This window comes from Hippoglossus hippoglossus, chromosome 24 (assembly GCF_009819705.1).
Source record: "Hippoglossus hippoglossus isolate fHipHip1 chromosome 24, fHipHip1.pri, whole genome shotgun sequence".
In the NCBI taxonomy this organism is placed as follows: domain Eukaryota; kingdom Metazoa; phylum Chordata; class Actinopteri; order Pleuronectiformes; family Pleuronectidae; genus Hippoglossus; species Hippoglossus hippoglossus.
Window position 1 is genome coordinate 20358854 of NC_047174.1, and position 21239 is coordinate 20380092.

General features: G+C 39.4%; 1 protein-coding gene across 1 annotated transcript in view; it reads left to right on the plus strand.

Moving 5' to 3' along the window:
- The window catches only part of cdk19 (cyclin-dependent kinase 19), a 51706-nt gene that overhangs the window by 851 nt on the left and 29616 nt on the right, over positions 1 to 21239 (plus strand). The window contains exons 2-3 of the mRNA XM_034580468.1: positions 4866 to 4941; positions 20824 to 20934. Of these exons, the coding sequence (XP_034436359.1) occupies positions 4866 to 4941; positions 20824 to 20934 (187 nt within the window). The remainder of the gene's footprint in view (positions 1 to 4865; positions 4942 to 20823; positions 20935 to 21239) is intronic.

Sequence of the window (21239 nt, forward strand, 5' to 3'; positions counted from 1 at the left end):
TCAAGCTCCCTATTCACAATAATACTTGACAGTGCGATTTTCTTTTTTATAGCGAAAGTGAAATGTGTAAGTTTGCCAAAAGTTTAATCACTGTGCCCTGACAGATTGGAAAGAAGGTGTCATTCAAGACATGCTTGGGCCACCGTGCATGAAAAGTTACCTTTTTACAGTGATATGATATTGGCTATGTAGAAACACTCCTTTTTAGTTGTTGTTGCTACACAATTGCAGCAATGCAATATAATTGCCATTTGCGCTAGCCGAAAAGACTATTACAGGGATCGGGCTAGATGTGACAGATGTATATAACCCCCATGAAATAAACACTCTTAAACACTCTTGGCTTTTCAGCAATATAATCAGGCGCTACCTTCTAGAACAACATAATTCAAATGATACAGGGAATGGGTACGAGCCTATGTGGCTGATGATCGGATGGGATTGAAGAGGTGATGATGTGTAGTTATAGCCTCATGTGATATTGAATATTGTGTGATGTAACATGGAAAAGAAAAAAGAGCTGATAGTGGATCAGTGCTCAGCATTGACCAAAAGCCTCAGTTCAACTCTTTGTATTAGGATATTAAAGTGGGATTGATGCAGCCATGAATCTGTGTTTTGCATTTGCTATAACCAGCCGAGGAATCAGAATAGCCTTTGCTTCATTCAGCATTGACTCACCGAGTTGTAAAGCTGAGTCAGGCAGTGGCCTGTTACCTTCTGGATGGATAATAGAGATGTGACGTGAGGTCAAAAGGTGATCACAGGCAGGTCATGGGCAGCCTCTCTGCAGCAGTAATACCTGACAGCGTATGTAATGCTGCAAAGTAACACAATCCTAGAGGGTGTTTGATACATTATCAATATACGTGTATAGATTTTATATAGGGTAGCTTACCTGTGGGGTTTCTTAAAAAATCCCGGTTGTCAATGTTGTCTTGTTTACTCCACCTAATTATTGTTAAATGGACCCAGTGATTGAGCCCTCATGTCCACCAGATGTGAGTGGACCCTGGTCCTTGTGATGGCAGACAAGGAGTTCCTTCAAAGGTTCCTAGTTCCTGGGGAAAGTTTCTGCATCGGTACCACAGCATTTCATTTTCATATGTGATGATTTAGTCAGACAACTTTGTGGTTGTAAAATCATGATTTTAGCAGAGTAGAGCAGCAGTGTGTGACTGCTGGCTAACACGTTACACATCAGTCACTATTTCATACGGCTTTTATCGTCTGACAATTGACAAAGAAAAACATGCCAATAGGAACAGCTTAAATTGTATTAAAATACTGTAAATGTGAGAACAGAGAGTAAGAGATGAAATATAAAAGGTATGAAACCACCCTTACATTAGGCAGAATGCAACATGATGAGGTAAGCTAATCATCACATTGTGTAGCAGTTTTCAACTACGTCCTCAGCTTTGCACATTGACAGTACACGGTCCGGCCACACAGTGGGTTTTGTCCTAGTCTTATAAAGTTTTCAGAGCCATGGCATTTACAGCTAAATTGCTTTAGATCGATACTGTGATACAATAATACAGCTTGTAGTATGTGCTACTGTGGTTGTTTCCCTAAAAATAAACAACACCACTGAAACGGGAACCTGAATCTGAACTGCTGTACAATAGCTACATTATATTCTCATAGGCCTAATAAAAAGCATTTGTTTCCTGGCTAGGAGAAAGTATGCCCTTGACAGTGTGTGAAGATATATTGTTAAATAGATGGACTCTGTTCATGTATTTCCTCTGGAATTGTGCCTATAGGAGCCTGGATTCTAACTGTATGGCTCAAACTGTGCATCTGTCTCCTGCAGACATGATGTACCATTTCCACTTGACTTACTGCGTGTTGTCGTTTTGCACCTTTATCAGGAAAGGTTTTTTCCTGTCACTTATACACTAGCAAATGGTGAAAATTTCCCAAATCTCCAATCACTTTCAAATGTAACATTCACTCGACAGAATGAATGGCATATTATTATGATATTATCTGAACGGTTTCATTCAGTTCTTAGAATTTTAGCCCTGTCCAGTCATGTTAGGTCTACTATGGGTGTACGATGACAAAAATTGCAAAAGGTTCCAAAGAAAACTGTGTTCAGACATTTGCAGTGCTGCTTGTCTCTGGTGGTTTTTAAGCATAGGGTTATGATGCTGGCATTGAATAGTACTCACCGAAAGCCAGTCACCAGTGCATCCGCAGACCACAGTCTTCCGAACTTTAAAAGAGACACGATGGGACTGTGCGCAAACCACACTGGCGTCATTGCTGATTCTGGCACTGGCATTGAAGACACACACTAACCAGCACAAAACGCTATGCAGAGACCCCAAGGGCCCTCACCAACAGAACTGATAGTGTTGCTTGGTCATGTGTGGCCTATCATTGGTATTAGATTTTGTGATGCGTCTCACAAAATCTGATGGAATCTATTTGTAGCTGTTTTGGCATGTTATGGAAGTACTCTTGATTGGCTGGCTATTTATGAGGTAAAAACAACTGTGCCAAATGAAACATTTTGTTCAGCATGGTCTAAATTTGGATTCTGAGCTTTGAATGTGAGACTCCATCAGATTCACACTGACAACAAAAGAGTTGACAAGCCTTTGGTCATATTTCCCAGATGTTCTTCGGAGTACTAGTAATTCCATGTCAGGAACATACAAAACAGGCCTGTGTTGTTGTGGTCAGCCAATGCCACTGGCTGCAGTGTTTAAATACATTGTGCAGTCATAAAGCAGATGTGATGCAACACAGCCATCTGTCTTTGGTGGTGTTGTGAGGTTGACCTGGTTTGTCAGTGCCTTAAAAGTGCAGAACCAGACCTGTTGCAAAGATATTTTCCCCTGGAAAACACTGGAGAAACCTAATGTTATGTCTTTTTGGAGAAAAAAGTTAAAAATGACAAGAAAATATTTAGCTTTAGATGTTTCTCCCACCATGTTTTCTTTGCTGTTGAATAAACCTTTAGAACTGACAGCTTTAATAATATATTTGTTTACAGACCAAATTATTAGATGTAATGTGCTGCTTTGAGTGCATGTGCAGCTAACCTAGTATTAGATATGTGTGCCTGACAGTTCCACTTAATCCACTCTCCAATGACAATAAGCCTGAAGGGGGTTAGATCTTAAAACCATGACATCTTGTTTGATCTGTGCTAACTGCTATCTGAATGAAGTACTTGATGTCGTTCAAAGACAACTGTGCCTTTTTGCTGTGTTTTAAATAGAATGTGCTTCCTATTAGTCCTTCTTTTCTCCACTGCTCTATGATTAAAAAGGATTTCATACACTGGTACACCGCATATCTAAAATAATACATTTTCATCTGCTGAAAGTGATAATTCCTGAATAATCATTTTTCACTTATTAGCTGTTTTTAATGCACAAATGGGATTCACAAGGACAAATGACTCCTCAAAATGCAGAGGGGGAAACAACAACAGAGTAATGGCAGGGTAATGTGTTCTGGAAAACCTGGAAAACAGTTGACCAAGTTTTAAAGGTGTAACTCTCCTCCAGTCATGGATCATTTTAGCTCTCGCCCTTTGAGACATAGTTTTTCATACCCCCCACCACCCCCGAAAAGATTTCCAGTGTCAGGGTTATTATCTTGAGTGAATTAAACTAACTTTAATCAAAGACCTGACCACTCGATCATGATTGGGCCAAAACTGTCATGACATATGCAGACATGGAAGACAATATCTAATACATACAAAATTACTGTAGCTTGTTCCAACTCTATGTAGAAAAATCATTCGATGATTCACATGTGTTATAGTGTTGATTATGAAATGAAAAAAATGTTTTGCTACATTAGTAAAGTGATTAGAGCTCAACAGGCTGCACCTACAGCGAAGGCAGTGGGTTGGGTTTAGTTAGGGTATCAGGGCTCTGTAATCCATGATTATCATATGTAATTGTGGATGTTTTAATCACAGTTTCGGCCTCAGATTCACCATAGTTTCCTTCCTGCAGGCATGAAAACACATGGGGAATAAAGAGAAAGTAGAAAATGTTGCATTGCTGTTGTCAACCAGTGCAGTTTCCGTCTACATACATGTTTTTTACAGATTCATGTAAGGTCACTGTGACCTTTGACCTCTGGAATTTTTTCAGGTGATCTTTGAGCCCAAGTGACAACTGATAAAAAGTTGTAGTCTTGAGATATCATATTCAAGAGGCAAAAAACCTGTTTTGTGAGACCACCATGACCTTGCCATTGAACTTTGACCACCAAAATCAATTCACTTAATCCACTAATCCAATTCCCAAGACACATTGAGATCTGATCATTTAGGCCACTGACAAAAAATATTATATCCAAGTTGAATTTTTGTGAATTTCTTGAATTTCTGTTATATCAAAACATCTAATGCTCATTCCTGTGAACTGAAATGTTTCTATAACACTATCTATGACAGTGCAAGCATGTAAGAGGTGATTTCATTCATAAGTTATATACTGCATGTCTTTTAAATCAGACTTCAACATAGAGGAGCCTAGCAGGAAATGGTACATGGACTTTTACATAGAGCTTTGCAAGTCTTATCGACCACTGAAAGTGCTTTACAGTACAAGTCACATTCACATATTCATGTACACATTCATATAGTGCTCTATACGCAGTGCTTTATCTATCACACACTATTCATACACTGTCAGCACAGCCGTCAGGGGTAGTTGGGGTAGAGTATCTTCCCCAAGGAGCCCGGGATTGAACCACCGACCTTCTGTCGATCCCTGGCCGTTCAGCTACATCATCCAAGAACACAATCTCCAGAAAAGAGTGGGAACCCTGAAAATGTTTGGGTGTTTTCTGACGATGCATCTATTTTCTCTTTGTCCCTGCAGGAAAGATGAGAAGGAGTATGCACTGAAACAAATAGAAGGCACTGGAATATCGATGTCTGCCTGCAGGGAAATTGCTGTAAGTTGATTGCACATTTATGCATATGTGTTTATTGCTGGGGCAGGTCACTGTTTTATTTTATTGCCCAAATTTAAAGTCCAACATTTTATGAAAAATGCTACTTTACTTTCTTTTTGAGATACACACGTGCGCGCACACACACACACACACTAACACACAGACTGGCTAAAGTCAACATAATTTGGTCTTCGTGAACAGAATTTATTTGTTTGGAGTTTATTTGCCCACAGAGCAGGGAAGTGAGATCTGATCACTGCAGACACATCCAGGATGCATTCTAATACTAGGTGTGGACTAACATACTTAGGTCTCACCACTTGAGATTGGATCTAGGTCTGAACGGGGCCACTGCCGTATGCTGAGACGACAAAAGATTAATACTTACAATTAGTTATAGACAAAAATGTCATGTCTTCCATAGCAGTTTTGAGTTTGCCACATGCACTACTCAGCAGGAAATTCTCCACTCAGACGCGTTCACAACAACACTGACATTTTGAAAGGCAGAATGTAATGTATTACTCTGGAGATCACGTTTTTGTTTACAGCACATCAACACTGGCATCAAAAACTCTCTTGACATCTTCGCATGTGTCTTTTATGTGTGTGGCTCTGCTTTTTCATCCTGAGATATTTGTATTTCTTTCTTTGTTTGTTTTTTATTTTTGTGTCTGCCGTGTGATAGAAACTTGATCCACACGCCCACTCACTAGGGGTGTTTCCTACGGAGGATCTCCTGCCGGGTTGTCACATCAGCTCATTCGAACTTTCTGCAGAGTTTTAACAAGAGGGCTGGCTGGAGAAAGTCCAGAGGCTCACACATTTGCATTCTCCCCTCTGGTTAATGTCAGGAGATTCTCCCATGTTCAGTGTATGTCTGAAAGCATGAAGCTCAAGTTTGAAAAGGGCTTCTCTCTGCTTATTTTCATAATTAACCATCAATAAGACTTGTTGGACGGACGCAGCCAGTCACATGGTTTCCAGCCAGAACTTTTGAGCCTATAGTATTTGTGTTGGAGACGGTGCGGCCTGAGGGTGAGTGAGTGTGCCACTCAGCCAGTCCTCAGAGAGGCTGCAGATATAGAAAGCATGTGGCCCTTCCCTTAATAGGGTGGCTGGCTGTTATGTAAGGGGCTCTGATCTCCACTATAACATGTTTACCTGGACAGGGAGGGATATGCCATATGGTGCAAACACTGTCTGTGACACTATGCAAACACTTGCAGTAATATTGAGCAAACTCGTGGCAGTGCAATTGCATGACCTTTTACAGAATTTTTTTTGTTTGCACCCACCTTTAGCTGCAAATTGAACAGTTGAAAAGATGTTACCTGCTCACAGTAGAGGGTGGTGGGTAACTAGGGGGGTAGAGCTTTTGTTTCCTTGAAATCTTCCTACAGAGAAAAGTGTAAGGCACACACAACACAGAATGAGATTATCATCTTCTTTTCCACATCATTCCTCAAGTCGGCAAGCTGCTTCTCTAAGTGTACATAACATATACATATACAAAACATGTAACCTACATATTACATAACATTTAATGTGAATCTAGTAAATGGGTTAAGTTAGCATTCAAAAGCTACTGAAAAGCATTGACAACAGGCTGACCATACATCAGCCAACAGGTGCTGGCTACATCTGCAAAGCTGCTTTCATACATGCACTGAACTCTGCAGTTCCCCCTTATTTTCTGTCAAGGAGGTGCATGTCGCAAATGTCCAAGTGAGACACTCCGCAGTTTGTGCGGACTTTCTCCGCCTGGCCTCCTAGTATAAAGTCTGTAGAAATCCAGGAGAAGTTGACGTGAGAACACCACATCCCCCTCTGGTTTCATGGCGAGCGAGTTGGGGGAGTTGATAACGTCTCAAACATGCAACAGACGCAAAAATTAAAAAAACAAAACAAAAAATCTCCCGGTGAAAAAGCAGTGACACACACCTAGAAGATGTCAAGAGGTGTTGTCATTGAAGGAAGGCCTCATGACTCTTCTTCAGACACTGTTATAGTACATATATATTATATATATTACATATAGTACAATATAGTGTATAAATTGTGTCAATTATTATTTCAATAATGCAAGTAAAAGCCTGCATCTCTGATTGGCTGTGGTGATTTGCGCCACTATTTATCCCTTGAACAGCCAGGTTTCCATCAAATTGTATTTCTAGGTGAACATCAAAATAAAGAGGTTAATGTACATTTCTATTCTCTACTGTTTTGAAAATTAAAGACTTTTCATTTGTCTCTTAACATGCTATACATGAGTAAGTAATTATTAAAAACATGTGAGAAGAATGCGAAGTATGTAACGTTTTACAGCTTTCCTTGGTTCCTGATTTTTCGGAGAGTCTAAAAAGTGGACCGCAGATCGTTATCATAAACTTTATATGTCCACATTCATGACGACTTGCCCCCCTCATTAGCATAGCCCGTCCCTAAAACTATATAAGAACTAAGGTTTGGCGATGTAAAGTTATTTGGCCTGTGACGTTGTATGTAGTGCCCAGGCCCATACCTTTTGATCGGTGGAGAGGGAAGTAATGCCTTTAGGGAAATTCCCGCAAACAAGTTATGAATATATTTTTTGTACGTTATAGTAGACACCGACATTACAGGCTGCACTCCTTTGCCAGTATCGAACTTGGGGGCCACAATGTTGGCTGTCAATCATCTTAGATAGACGAGCTCAACCCTACTTAAAAGAGGCAGGACCTTTCCTGTGACTGGGCGTGGCTTCCACGGCTGACAAGCCTGGACCAGCTCTAACTATAAGCTTTATCGTAAAGGAAGGTTTTAAGTCTGAAAGTAGGAGATGATTCCACAGGAGAGGAGCTTGATAGCTGAAAGCTCTGGCTCCTACTCTACTTTTAGAGACTTTAGGGACGACAAGTAAGCCTGAATTCTGGGAGCGCAGTGCTCTAGTGGGTTGATATGGTACTATCAGCTCTTTAAGGTATGATGGTGCCATATTATTAAGGGCCTTGAAGGTGAGGAGGAGAATTTTAAATTCTATTCTAGATTTAACCGGAAGCCAGTGAAGTGAAGCTAATACAGGAGAAATGTGGTCTCTTTTCTTGGTTCTTGTCAGGACACGTGCTGCAGCATTTTGGACAAGCTGCAGAGTCTTCAACAACTTACTGCTGGAGCCTGATTATAATGATAATCTTTTTGAGAAAGGACATGTCAGATTTTTGAGATGTTACGTAAGTGGAAGAAGGCGGTCCTAGAAATTAGTTTTAAATGAGAATTAAACGACAAATCGGGATCGAAGATCACTCCCAAGTTCCTGACTGTTTCATTGGAAGCAAGGGCAATGTGGTCTAGCGCAGCGATATCATTAGATAATGTATGTCTAAGGTGTTTAGGGCCAAGTATTAGAACCTCTGTTTTATCTGAGTTTAATAAGAGAAAGTTGCGGGTCATCCAGGTTTTTATGTCCTTGAGACATGCTTGGAGTTTAGATAATTGATTACACTTTTGTGGTTTTAGTATAAATGGGTGTCATCCGCATAGCAGTGGCAATTTACAGAGTGTGTCCTGATAATGTTTCCTAGTGGAAGTATATATAATGTGAATACATTTCGGCCGAGCACAGAACCCTGTGGAACACCGTGGTTAACTTTGGTGTGCACAGATGACTCATCATTAATTTGCACAAATTGGAATCGATCTGAAAAATATGATTTAAACCAGTTTAGGGCGGTTCCTTTAATGCTAATTAACTGTTCTAGTCTCTGTTATAAAATTTGATGGTCAATAGTGTTGAATGCTGCATTAAGATCTAACAGGACGAGGACAGACACAAATCCCTGATCTGAAGCTATTAGAAGGTCATTAGTGACTTTTGCCAAGGCTGTCTCTGTACTATGATTAGCTCTAAACCCTGACTGAAAGTCTTCATATATATTACTTTCCTGGAAACTCACACAGCTGATTGGCTACAACCTTCTCGAGGATTTTGGAAAGGAAGGGGAGGTTGGATATCGGTCTGTAGTTGGCTAAAACCTCCGGGTCCAGGGTGGATTCTTTTGAGAAGGGGTTTGATTACAGATAGTTTAAAGGACTGGGGTACATATCCTGATGATAATGACAGATTGATTGTGTTCAGTAACGTACTATCAAGAAGGTCATAAAGATATTGCTATTCAGGGATCGAGGAATACTGGGTTCGGTGGAGGTGTGACTCTCTGTCAGCTTGACTACAGTGCTGAAGAGAAACCTGGGGTTGTTTTTATTTTCTTCTATTAATGTGGAGTAGTAGGCAGCTTTTGCTTTATGGAGGGCCTTCTTATATGCTTTAACACTATCTTTCCAGGCTAGGTGATTTTCAACACAGTTGTTGGAGTGCCACTTCCTTTCTAGGATTCTCGACGGTTGTTTTAATTCATGTGTGATGGAATTATACATTAAGAAAGGAAGAGAGAAAACACAAAAACTAAGTTTGAAAATTAACGCACTTTTAAATTTAATAAAGACCAAAAAATCTAGTTACCCAGGACACTTCAGTCCCGTAAGCCTTCGCATTTTTGTTGTCTAAACAGAGCAACTGGGTCACAGATCGCTACAATATGGTGTAGTAGTGCATTAACTTCTCCAACCAATAACATTAGAGACAACATTTTTATTGTAGATTAACATCTTTGCTGACATCTTTGATTAACCAAGCATAATCAATATATTATACATGATGGCATTATTTCCTTAGTTAACAATGTCTGATTGAGGTTTATACAGCAAATGCAGGTTATTGTTGTGCTACAAAATTTTATGCCTTCGCAAAGGTGATAGCCAGTGGCCGGAGGCATTATGTTTTCGGGTTTGCCCGTCCATCCGACCGTCTGTATGTTCGTCCCATTCCTGTGAACGCGATATCTCAAGAATGCCTTGAGGGAATTTCCTCAAATTTGGTACAAATATTCACTTGGACTCAAGGATGACCTGAAAACAACCTTGTGAATGCAGTATCACTTCGACTCACTGATAAATTTATTAGATTTCACTGGTCAAAGGTCAAGGTCACTGTGGCTTCAAAAATAATAACAGCACGTCTCCCCCTTTGGGGAGGCAAAGTGTTGGCAAAGGGGAGCGCACCTTTGACCAGAATGTCCAATAACTCCAAGGAATTCACAGCCCTAAGCCACATCAACTGGTTACATGTGCAGGTTTAATAACATAACATCTATCTACCAATCTACTTAACTAAGAAAAGTTTCAATATCCTTCATGTAAACATTAGTCACTGCTGGCTGGTGTCTGTGGTGCTTTTTATTAGGTTTATAGATTCACATGGTTTTCTAGCTAAATTGTTTTACATGGTTGATTATTGTGTGATTGTTTAAAGGTTGGTTCAGCTGGTTTCACATGTGTGTTTAACATTGTTTGCAGAATTGGATAATATTGAAAGAGAACTGGAGTTAAAGTAAATAATGAGAGTCCAACCATTTTTGGTTTCATTGTTGTGGTTTAATGTCGTATTGTTGTAGTCTTAATATGGTTGATCATTTTGCAACTGCATTCTTCACCTCGATGAATCTGAAGACCGTATGTAGCAGCGACGGTGATCTCCCAGCAGAGTAAGGCCTCGCTTTACTTGTCTCTTAAACATTACAACCAGAAGATTTTGATCTTGCTTTAAAAAATCTTCTAGACTTGCCCAACAGAACAATGGAGTGTTTATGCCTCCCAAACCACCACCTCGCTTCGTTTAGCAAACTATGCAGTTGGGCAGATGGCATGCCACATGCGGTGGAGTTGAGGCGGGAAGGGCGGAAAGAGGTTGGTTTGGCTGCAGCATGTTTTTTTGTTTTAAAATATTTCCACATTAATGATATTCTGCTTTATGATTGGATAGATGAGAAAGAAAACACTTTATTGGTTGCCAACAGTCTGTTGATCTGATGATTTTAACAGACATCAAATTGTATATTATCCAATAAGACACAATCAAGTGCTCTGTGATGCAAGTAGTGTCTGAGCACCATCAGATAAAATGGAAAAACTAGTAAGTGAATTATTTGGAATCATGTATGCTTCTGAAACAGGCGTCATTGTCTTTGGATTTCATTTTTTGGGGGAAACGTTTGGAATGAATATCCCAAGTTTGTTGCTTTGTTGTTGCCACACATTCATGTGTGAATTATATAGTTTCTCTCTGTGTTTTGATGATAATCATGATTATCTCATACCTTGTATCCCCCCAAAAAATGTACAATTCTTATTGATAAAGGTGATGACATGTAATTTGTCTCTCCTCCCCTTCATATGGAGGTCTTATTTGCACCTCAGCAGGGTCCTTGTGCATGTTTTTTTTCTTCTATTTCTTGTCACACCACACTGCTTCTTTTCTCCAATATCCAGGCAGTCAAAGCCCCACTGCAGTCTATATGTCAGCATTGGCTGCAGATTGCATAACAAGGCCTGTAGCCTTTAAACCCCTTTGGCAGTTGTCTTTGTTTAGATAATTCTTAAGAACTTGTGTAAATCCTCAACTGACGTCTAAACGAGGTGAGCTGACCTCTGTAGGAGGAGTTCATCAGCATAGAGCAGTGTTTCCCTGACTTGTTTTTGATCAACTGACAGAGTCCCTCACAGAGACGCATATGTTACATATTATTTGGATGGGGATGAGGCTTCCTGTGTGTAAAGAGGAGAATGTTGTGTTTCATATAAGTTGTGTTCATGAAGTGTGTAGTCCCCCAAAACGGCCCTGCCTCAACTCTCCATTGCCAGTAGCAAAGATGACAAGATGACAAACCAGATTTGAATACAAATACAAATTGCCTCATATCAGGGGTCTCTGCTTATCATCAAGGGGCCCTGAAATCCTTCAGTGTCTCAAGTTTGTATTGAATTGTGTAAGTCATTTTACACATGAGTCCCAAGTCCCTGTTTGATACAATGGCTTTTGTTTCGTTAAATGTCCTGACCTCTTAAGTATTCCCCTTTTTTCCCTGTCTGCCATAGAAGAACACGTGGGTAGATACAGTGTAAGCACTAGCTCAAATAAATGAAGGGTGTTGTTTTTCCATGTGAGGATAAGTGTGCACTCACTCCCCCAGTCACACTGATCTGCTTAAACTAGATGACACAGTCATAAATTGTGTGAGCGATCCTTTCATCTCCAAAGTCAAAACTTAAAGTTCTGCTCCAGCTTTGAGATGAGCCCTCATGTTTGTTTTCTCACCAGTCTCCACGAGACAACCTTCTCTGGCTCAATCAGCTGCTCATTCCCAGCCTGCTGATCGCTGTGTAAACAGGAACATGTTTTTGTTGTTTGTCCAGGGTGGACGTTTAAAAGCTCAAACACATGGTTGCTAGGGATTGAATGAGCATCAGTTAAATGGAGGAGTTAACTTTCTTCATCCTCAGATTACTAAAGTCAAGTCAAACTAACTCTAGCAAATTTTAAAAACCATTTAAAGCAATGCCCAATGCGCCAGTGGAAGTCTATATATAGTGTCTATATATATATATATATCATATATTGAAGTGTGATTTAATGTATATTAATAGATGGCCTAAAATATTATAACTATTTTCTTTATATTTATATTATATTTGTAATTAATACCAATAAAACCATAATGTTGTTGAAATTAACTTAGGAGGCTTGTCAGTGAGTGCATGTGTGTTTCATCAATAACAATAGAGTAATAGGTTGGGTAATTCCTAAATGTGTTTTGGTAATTACAAGTATAATTAAATGTGATTAAAGTAATAGGGTGTAGCTAGCTATATAGCTAATTTGCATCTGCAGTCCTTGGGCAAGAAAATGTAAGAGCTTATACAGTACAATACAACAAATAATGCCAACATTAAAAATAGGAAATATGAAAAAGAATATGAATTTGTTTACAGATGCGTGTGTGTGTGTGTGCGTGTGTGTGTGTGTGTGTGTGTGTGTGTGTGTACGTGTGTGTGTGTGTGTACGTGTGTACGTGTATACATTAAATATGTGATTATAAATGGAAATAGTGTAATATGCTAGATGATGCCATAGACATATAACATGCTAATGAATACAGTATTACAATAAAAAGTACAGTGAATATGCTTACAAATGTTTTATATATGCATTCCTATTTTTAATACGTGTATATAGTGTACATGTACATTAAAATAGATCGTGAATATAAAATAATTTTGTCAGTAATACATTACTGAGTTTATTAAAATAATTGTTTGTCTTTAGAATTCTTAATTGATGTCATGTTTTAGTTTTTTTGTTTTGTGTGACCCCAGCAAACAATCGCAGACGCTCAACATCTAACAGGGAATACTAATAATGTCCCAAATATGACAAAATATAATACAATAAAAACCATACAATATGTGTATACAGTAAATGCATGAGCAAATCTGCTAGTTTATGTGTTGAAGTAAAATAAATGTAACTACTGTTTAATCTGCTTCAGATCTGAAACATCATTGTGTTAGTTCTTTAGGATCCTGCTCTTAACTCACCCTTCGAGCTGCAGCCTGCAGTCCGTCAAAGACACAGCCGAGTCAGCAGTATATGTCTGTGAATACCACCGAGTGGCTGCTGCTGTGGGCGCACTGACGTCTCCCTGAGCCAGTGGCTGTCACTTTATTCATTCTGCAGGGAGACGGCTTGGCGTATATATGGCCCTGCAGACAGAGCAGCAGTGTTTGTTTCTCGCCAGTGGCAGGCGGGCCCTGCACACAGCATCCTGGAGTCAGTGTAGTGGATTTATCGACCTGCTGCTTGCCAGGAGTCATTAATAAATCCCCGGGAGCTGGATGATACAGGGCAGCGCTGCTCTCCTTGTTTCTCCTTATCCTTGTCTCCTTGCCTTTTTGCTTATGAAACCTTTGTCAGCCTAATATTTGAATTTTTTTGAATTTTGAAACATATACCTATACACTGGTCATGTGCTGTTTTATAGCTCTAAAAAAACTGTTAAACCTGTTCATTTTGACTTGATTTTGATTCAGTGCAGTATTCGTATATATTTTTTTACATATGATGATTGTAAGTTTTAGACTTATTATAATCAACACACAAAAAAAAGGATTGCATATTTAAACCTGTTATACTTTCTAAAACAAAGATTTCATGCAGTTTTTGTAGACTGGCTGAAATTGGCCAGTGTATTAGAGATTCATTGGTATCAGCATACAGTATATGCTGTCCAATATAACACCATACAAAAATAGTTTAATTAAAAATGCCTAATTTAAATGCACTGACTCAATTAGGGATACTCTGATCTTATTTTTTCAGTATATCTCTAAAACCCAGCTTATGTACAGTAGGGTTCATTATTTACATTGTATACACACATGCACATACATACTGTGTATAGATAGATAGATATTACCCATCCAGACCTGAGTATGAGACATAAGCCGCTGTAGCACATGCACTTGCACTGCTACCCTGAATTTTCCATCAACAAGAGGAGCTATATGTGTGAATGCAAACAGACTTTAATGCCTGTTAAAATGACAGGTCATTCTACACATTTTATCGTGATTCATGCTCATTAATCATTGAACATCTCAAATCCACAGCATAACACAGGCATGCAAAGTTCTGGTTCAAAGACCAAGCTTCACTCACTCAGTAATATCCACATTGGTTCCTACAAGATGTTCCATTGCTTTCAGCTTTTTAAACTTAGAGGTGGCATCAGATGTTTTCAGTCCTCAACATAAAACCATGTTTGCTTCATGTCTTCTTTCCAATCCCTTCTTTCCAATCCCTGCTGCAACCCAAGTTTAAAGCTTCTCACAAGTGATAAGTTACTTCAGTGACCCTGAAAGCACATTTGAGTCTTAAGTAGCCTGTGTAGAGGTAGACTGGCAGCCTGGGTCGGACTCAGTCGTAGCTGTGAATATTTGGAGGCTGTCCAGTGCTTTTCTCTGAGGCCTTTACAAAAACATGACCTATTTTACTCAGAAGGGGGAGAAGCTGCCTGTTCTTTTGTTCTTGGTATGTTCATATTCTTGCCATGCCATTCTAACCACCAGTTTACAGATAGTAATCCGTTTTTCTTTGCTGTTTGGTGATTCTTGTGTTAAAACACTTTGATATTTTGATAAGAAAGTGGGGTATTCATAGCAAAGTTTGATTTTAAACTTTAAATTCTATTCAGTCTCTTTAGTCTCATTGATGATCAGCATCTCAGCAGCAGAAAACAGAACAACATCATTTGCTGATTTGGTCACAGCTTGCCCTCTCTCCCTGCACATGTTGAAGCATGGCCTAAATGGCCTTTGCCTAATAGGGCATGAAAATGAGTCACAAGATTTTCTGCACATGGAAATGTTTCCCACAGGACACCCGGCTTTCTGTGGCTAAGGCTGGATTACAGATGTGTGATTATGGCCTGCTGCAGGATTTTCCCAGGAGTTTTTTTACGTTTTTTTAATGCATCCTGCTAACTTCCAAAAAAACCAATGTAAATCCTTTAAAAATGTATTTGTTTGCAGCCGAGATAATTATATGTTTTTCATACAGGACTGCGTCAGAAATTCTGCTGCTGTTTTGCTACTTTCAAGTGAGACCAAGCAGTGTAGTGTTAATATTTGCAATACAGGGAAAAGAGATGCTCATTTTGAATGTGTTTTTCTTGCTAAGAGCTGATGCCCCAAATATTAACCATAACTGACACGAATTATAGGTAACGACATGTAAAACAGCACCAACACATTTTAGATGTTAGAGGTTCACTTTTACATGTGCAAATAGCAGCATAAACGATAAAACATGAGGAATCACACATCATCGCCCACCATCAGCGCTGCTGTGAACAGACTTCACAGAATAAAGCAGACCAATAGGCCTACACAGTGTTTCCCATTTATTTCATAGACTGTGGCAAACCGCCGTTGTTTAATTTGTCCGACCACAGTTTCATAATGACCCAGGAAATAGAAATCACCCAGACTTGAACAGTAAATTTGATTATATTAAAGGTTAAACGGTTATGAACAGGGCAACAGGGAAACATTTTGATTCATTTAACAGAGAGCACACAATGCTGTAAATTCGAGTTTGCCAAGAGGCTTTTTTTCATCTGAAGTTCTCTGGAGAGTTGTTCCAAATTCATCCTCGAAGTATAAAGTATAACATTTAAATGACAAATTTAATCATCATTTATAAGAATGCAGAACAATAATAAAAACTAAAGATAACTAATGGAAAGATCGTTCTGGAGACATGTGACACTTTATATTAATAATGACAAGTGCAGATATAAAAAGCATGTGCAGTATAAAAACACTTATTAGTCTGATATTGACACCACAGCACAATTAAAGACATGAGTGTATGTGTTGTCATTTTGTTTTACCTTTGAAAGCTGCTCATAGGAAGACTGCCATGTTTACCCTATCAGTCATTTTCCAGCGTGACTTCTACGCTTCACAACATACTATTGCAATTCTCAGTTTGAGCTGATTAAAAGCTTCAGAAAAACAGTGAGTCAACTAATCTGTTCAGTCAATACACAATTATTTGAATCATTTTGTGTTACAGTAGCAGTGTGTTTGTGTTGTGGTGTGAAACTGCTGAGTCAGACCCAAGTCTAATGTGAACAGAAACAATCAGGAATTAACTTGCGATCCTGTGCACAGAAAATGGGTTAAACACTGCTCATTATCCAGCATCAAGCACTGGGCTTGTGTGTGAAAGTGGTATTTGGGCCACATTGAGTCAGTGATCACACGAGGTCTCAGTGGGTCTGTCTCGTCCGGCCTATGGTCGTCAGAATTCAAAGTGGTGCCACAGAGCTGTGGGTTTACAAGCCCTAAACCCAGGGCTCATTGACACAATGCACTTTTATATCCTGTGGATTAAGGTTGTGATTAAATACAAACCTCATTTCCTCATCCAAAGGCCAAATCAAAAAGCTTGCATATGATTCCTGAATTATTCCCCACAGTTTGCCCCCACTACCCTCTCTGCCCCCATTTCTCACTTCTCCAACTGATTTGTAGCAATACAGTACTTTTGCTGCACGGTTCATTCAATTCTCACAATGTATCTATTGTGTATTTTTTCTGACTGTTCTGGTTGTTTATCTTAGTTCACCAAAATTCACTGGCTTCAGGCAGTGGTGTCCAGATCTATTTTCTATGCTGTAACTGAAAGGGTGTCTCCAAGTTAAGAAGCAGGTTCCTTTGTCTTGAACTCAGTAAAACCATCACAAGTGCTCAGATCAGTATTTACTCTTGTTGGAAATTATTTCAACTTTACGCATTAACTCGCTTGGTCTTTTGGCTCAATCTGTCAGACCATCTAAGTAAAGGTCAGTGTCAAATCCAGTAACAAAATGGATTTGTGTGTCATTCGTCTCAATACAATACAAATGGGAAACCACAATGGGAAGAGAGAAGCTTTTTGTTTGATTGAGTTGTGCAGTATGCTTAAAAGGATAGTTCAAACAAGGGTTTGAGTCCACAAAACACTTCTGGAGTTTCAGGGGTAAACAGTGTTGCAGCCAAATGCAATACCATTGAAGTAAATGGTGACTACTTCTTCAAACGTAAAAAAACAACTGAAAAACCCCATGAAATGCCTCCATACTGCTCCTATGGTGTGATCCAAGTGTCTTTAAGCCCCGACATTCAAATACGGCTCAAAACTTCGTGATTTACACCACCAGCCTAAATGTCCTCTGATATCCTCCTCTGGAGCTGCTCATGTTCACACGCACACACCGCACACACCGTACACACCGCACACACCGCACACACCGCACACACTGCACACAAGCTCTCACCCAAGGGTACGCACAGGGTGCGCAGTAGCACCGCTACTTCTGCTATCATTGCTACAGACATTTAGAATAAAAACATGGTGTAAATCATGCAGTTTCGAGTCGAATTTGAATGTCGGGGCTTGGATGACACCACACGAGCAGTATGGAGGCATTTTATGTTTTTTTCTGTTGTTTTTTTGTTTGAAGAATTGATCCCCATTTTCTTCAATTGTATTGAATTTGAATGCAACGCTGTGACTGTGTACCACTAAGACTCCAGAAGTGTTTTGTGGACTCAAACACTTCACCCACCCCTTCACCGGCAAAGTGGTGATTAGATGATGAGTGAATTTTCATTTTTCGGTGAACTATCCCTTTAAGCACTATGAGACAACTTGTGATTTGTGAATATGAGCTATACAAATAACATTTGATTGATTCATTTTGTGATCATATTGAAACATTATTGTCATTATGTATTATAGAGAAAGGACAACAAAGGTTTTCTTTCACAGACACTAGCAAGAAGAAAAGCAAATCATGTTTGCCCACTGATGAAGTGAACACTATGTCCTTTTGTAATCCTTCACATTCCTGTGAGTGATCGCACTGTGCACCACACAAAATAACACTGATAAAACAAGACTCGTATTGAATTGATTTGAGCTACAATTTTCTCATCCTCCCATAACCATCTGACAAACATTTGGCTGCTTACCAACATTTCAGTTTGTTTGGACGTCTGCAGACAGCTCACTGTGTCACTAGTCAGCTGACTGAGTTACTATCATGCGTCTCTCACTCTCATTCCTCTGGCATGATTATTTTCTCTGACATTTATAATTTTTAACACTCAAGTCTTTCTGAAGCTCATCATCTGTGACCAATCTATCTTTGGCTTAGAGATTTTCTTGCAGTGTCCCTGAGGGTCAAAACACAACATTTCACTAAACGCGACAACATTCCACCTCACGACAACATTTGAGAAAAGCCATTAACATTTCAGATAACGCAACATTTTCGAAACCACAGTGACATTTCATATTACGCAAACAGTACGACAACACCATTTGTTTGTGATTTGACAGAATACGATTTTGAGTTTATTTAGTGGATGTGTAGAGGTGGGTGGCCTCTTTAAACTCTCATTGTCAGGTAACTGATGATGCTTTGGTTATGTGTTGACTTGAATGGTCAACTCCACAGATGTCCCTTGAAAGCTGAACTTGCCATCTATAACATATATCAACCAAGTCAACCACATAGTTTCAAATCCAAATATCTGTCCAGGTCTGTAGTATGAAGCAGGACAGTTAATGAGGAAAGTCCAGGTTCACTTCTACCTGTGTTCATCACCATGGTAACGAGCTGAACCAGAGCAACTTAGTTCACGATACAGATCTGAACCTGTCAACAGACCAACTCCTGACTAATCAGATCACTGGAAACCAGAGTCCCTGTCAGGATCTACAAAAGAGTAACGCGAGAAATAATATAGAGCAGCAGATATTTTTTATAGCTGAGTGGAATGGTTTTACTCTTCCACACTTTTCATATGCCCACTCTGGTTTTAAAACAGAGCATCAATTTATCACAATAAATAAATCCCTCACAGCCATTAAAGCTTCATTTGAATTTAACAAAGATTCTTGGATCGTTACAGAATTCATGATTTTGGATAGAAATTATTTAAGACATCTGAACACTTTCTAGATTCCACTGGAAATGATACTGTCATGAAAGAATATTGAAAAGTACATAATTTGAATGTCCTTAGTTATATATATCCCTATGATTATAACCTATATTATTAAAAAGTCAAACAGAAAATAACACTGGGTGCATTCTGCCCAAGAACTGTTGTCTCCACCTTGTGTGTTAAATGAAATGTTATATTTGGACTAATGTATACATGTTTAAAAAATCTGCATATGTGCTCTGGTTTTGAGGTAACATTGTGTTACTATAGGTGAAGCACAGAAACATGACAGCCTGTATGAATGAATAATTCATCCAGTCAGTGGGATTCACTGTTTCAGTTCTGTCTCCCCCTGAATGCAGCGCCCTGTAGACACAGAGGCCTGTTTTAAGGGCATGATTGATTATGGATTGCCTGTGGTGGGTCAGCAAATGGTACAGTGTGAATGGGAGTGGGTGAAACCAATGAACCAGTGACTAAGACAGAAATAAAAGGAGTGGTTGAACGATACGACACAGCGTGTAGCATTACACAGGGTTGAAGTTCTCCATTATGCATCTGCCTCTCTGCTAACCTCCACGAGGCCTTCAGCAGCCGGTCTAACCAGGGGCTCAATGATAAATGAAAAGAAAACATCCGAAGTCTCTGTACAGTTCGTCTGAAAATGGCTCAGTGGAATTAATGGATTCTAAATTTGAAAACCTAGATTCTGTAGCTGGGATGGTTCGATATAACACGGTGTTTATTGTTCTCTTATTTGAGGTACTTTGTTGGAGTGAAGATGTCAATGTCTGGAGTGCGCAAAACAAACCTACTGTAGTGAAAGGGACAGTTGAATGCTGAGAAGTTAGTTATTGTTGTTTTGCCCTAATGTCGAGAGAATTTTATGTTATGCTCCAAGGCAGAAGTCAGTAAGACGCAGCACTGTAGTGATCCATCTATTCATTCTACGAACCTCTGTCTGTCTGTATGTGTAAGGCATATCTTGTGAACCATTCATCTTATCAGCCTTACACTTGGCATGTATCATGGCTCAAGGAAGTAAAGTGCCTCCTTTGGTGCGATTTGGACACGCGATATGTTTAATATTAATAAATATGGCAACAACACTCTGTAGTAGCGAGTGCTGATGGAGCAGTGTGCCTTCAGTTTGCAGACCCGCCGGTCCGAGCTGAATCTTCTTCTACCTCCTCAGATACACCACAGCAACTGGCAGCCTGCGGCCCATTATATCTGGCCCACCAGATCATTTTGATTATTTGACTATTTTCATTTCACAATATCGGACTGAGATTCAGTCACGGTTGTCGCAGATGCGGATATTCGTCATGGCAGCAATATTCATAGAAATCCTCTTCAGCAAGTTTTCAGTACATTCAAATGTTATCATATCTTTTCCTAAAATGATCCCTTTCCAAGTTATTCACACAGTCTTGTGTCTTCCAGCTCCTACGAGAACTGAAACATCCAAATGTGATCGCCCTGCAGAAAGTGTTCTTGTCCCACAGCGACAGAAAGGTCTGGCTCCTTTTCGACTATGCTGAACATGATCTTTGGGTGAGTCTCTCTGAACGATTGATATGTGTCTCAAAAAGTTGAACTGAAACAAATGCTCATTAACCAGTTTTGTGTTTGGACCATGTAAAGATTATTATTGCTTGAAAAAGTGGTGTATTTTATTGAAGAAATTAAATTCTGTTCAACGTATCTGGCAAACATTTACTTGAGTATCCTGTGCACTGTGTGAAGCTCATTCAAACCTTAACATAATATCCCCCAGTCATCCACCTGATTATAGGCTTTACCATAGTTGCTTCTGAGACATTTCTATACAATATATTTTCACATGTGACTAGTTAATG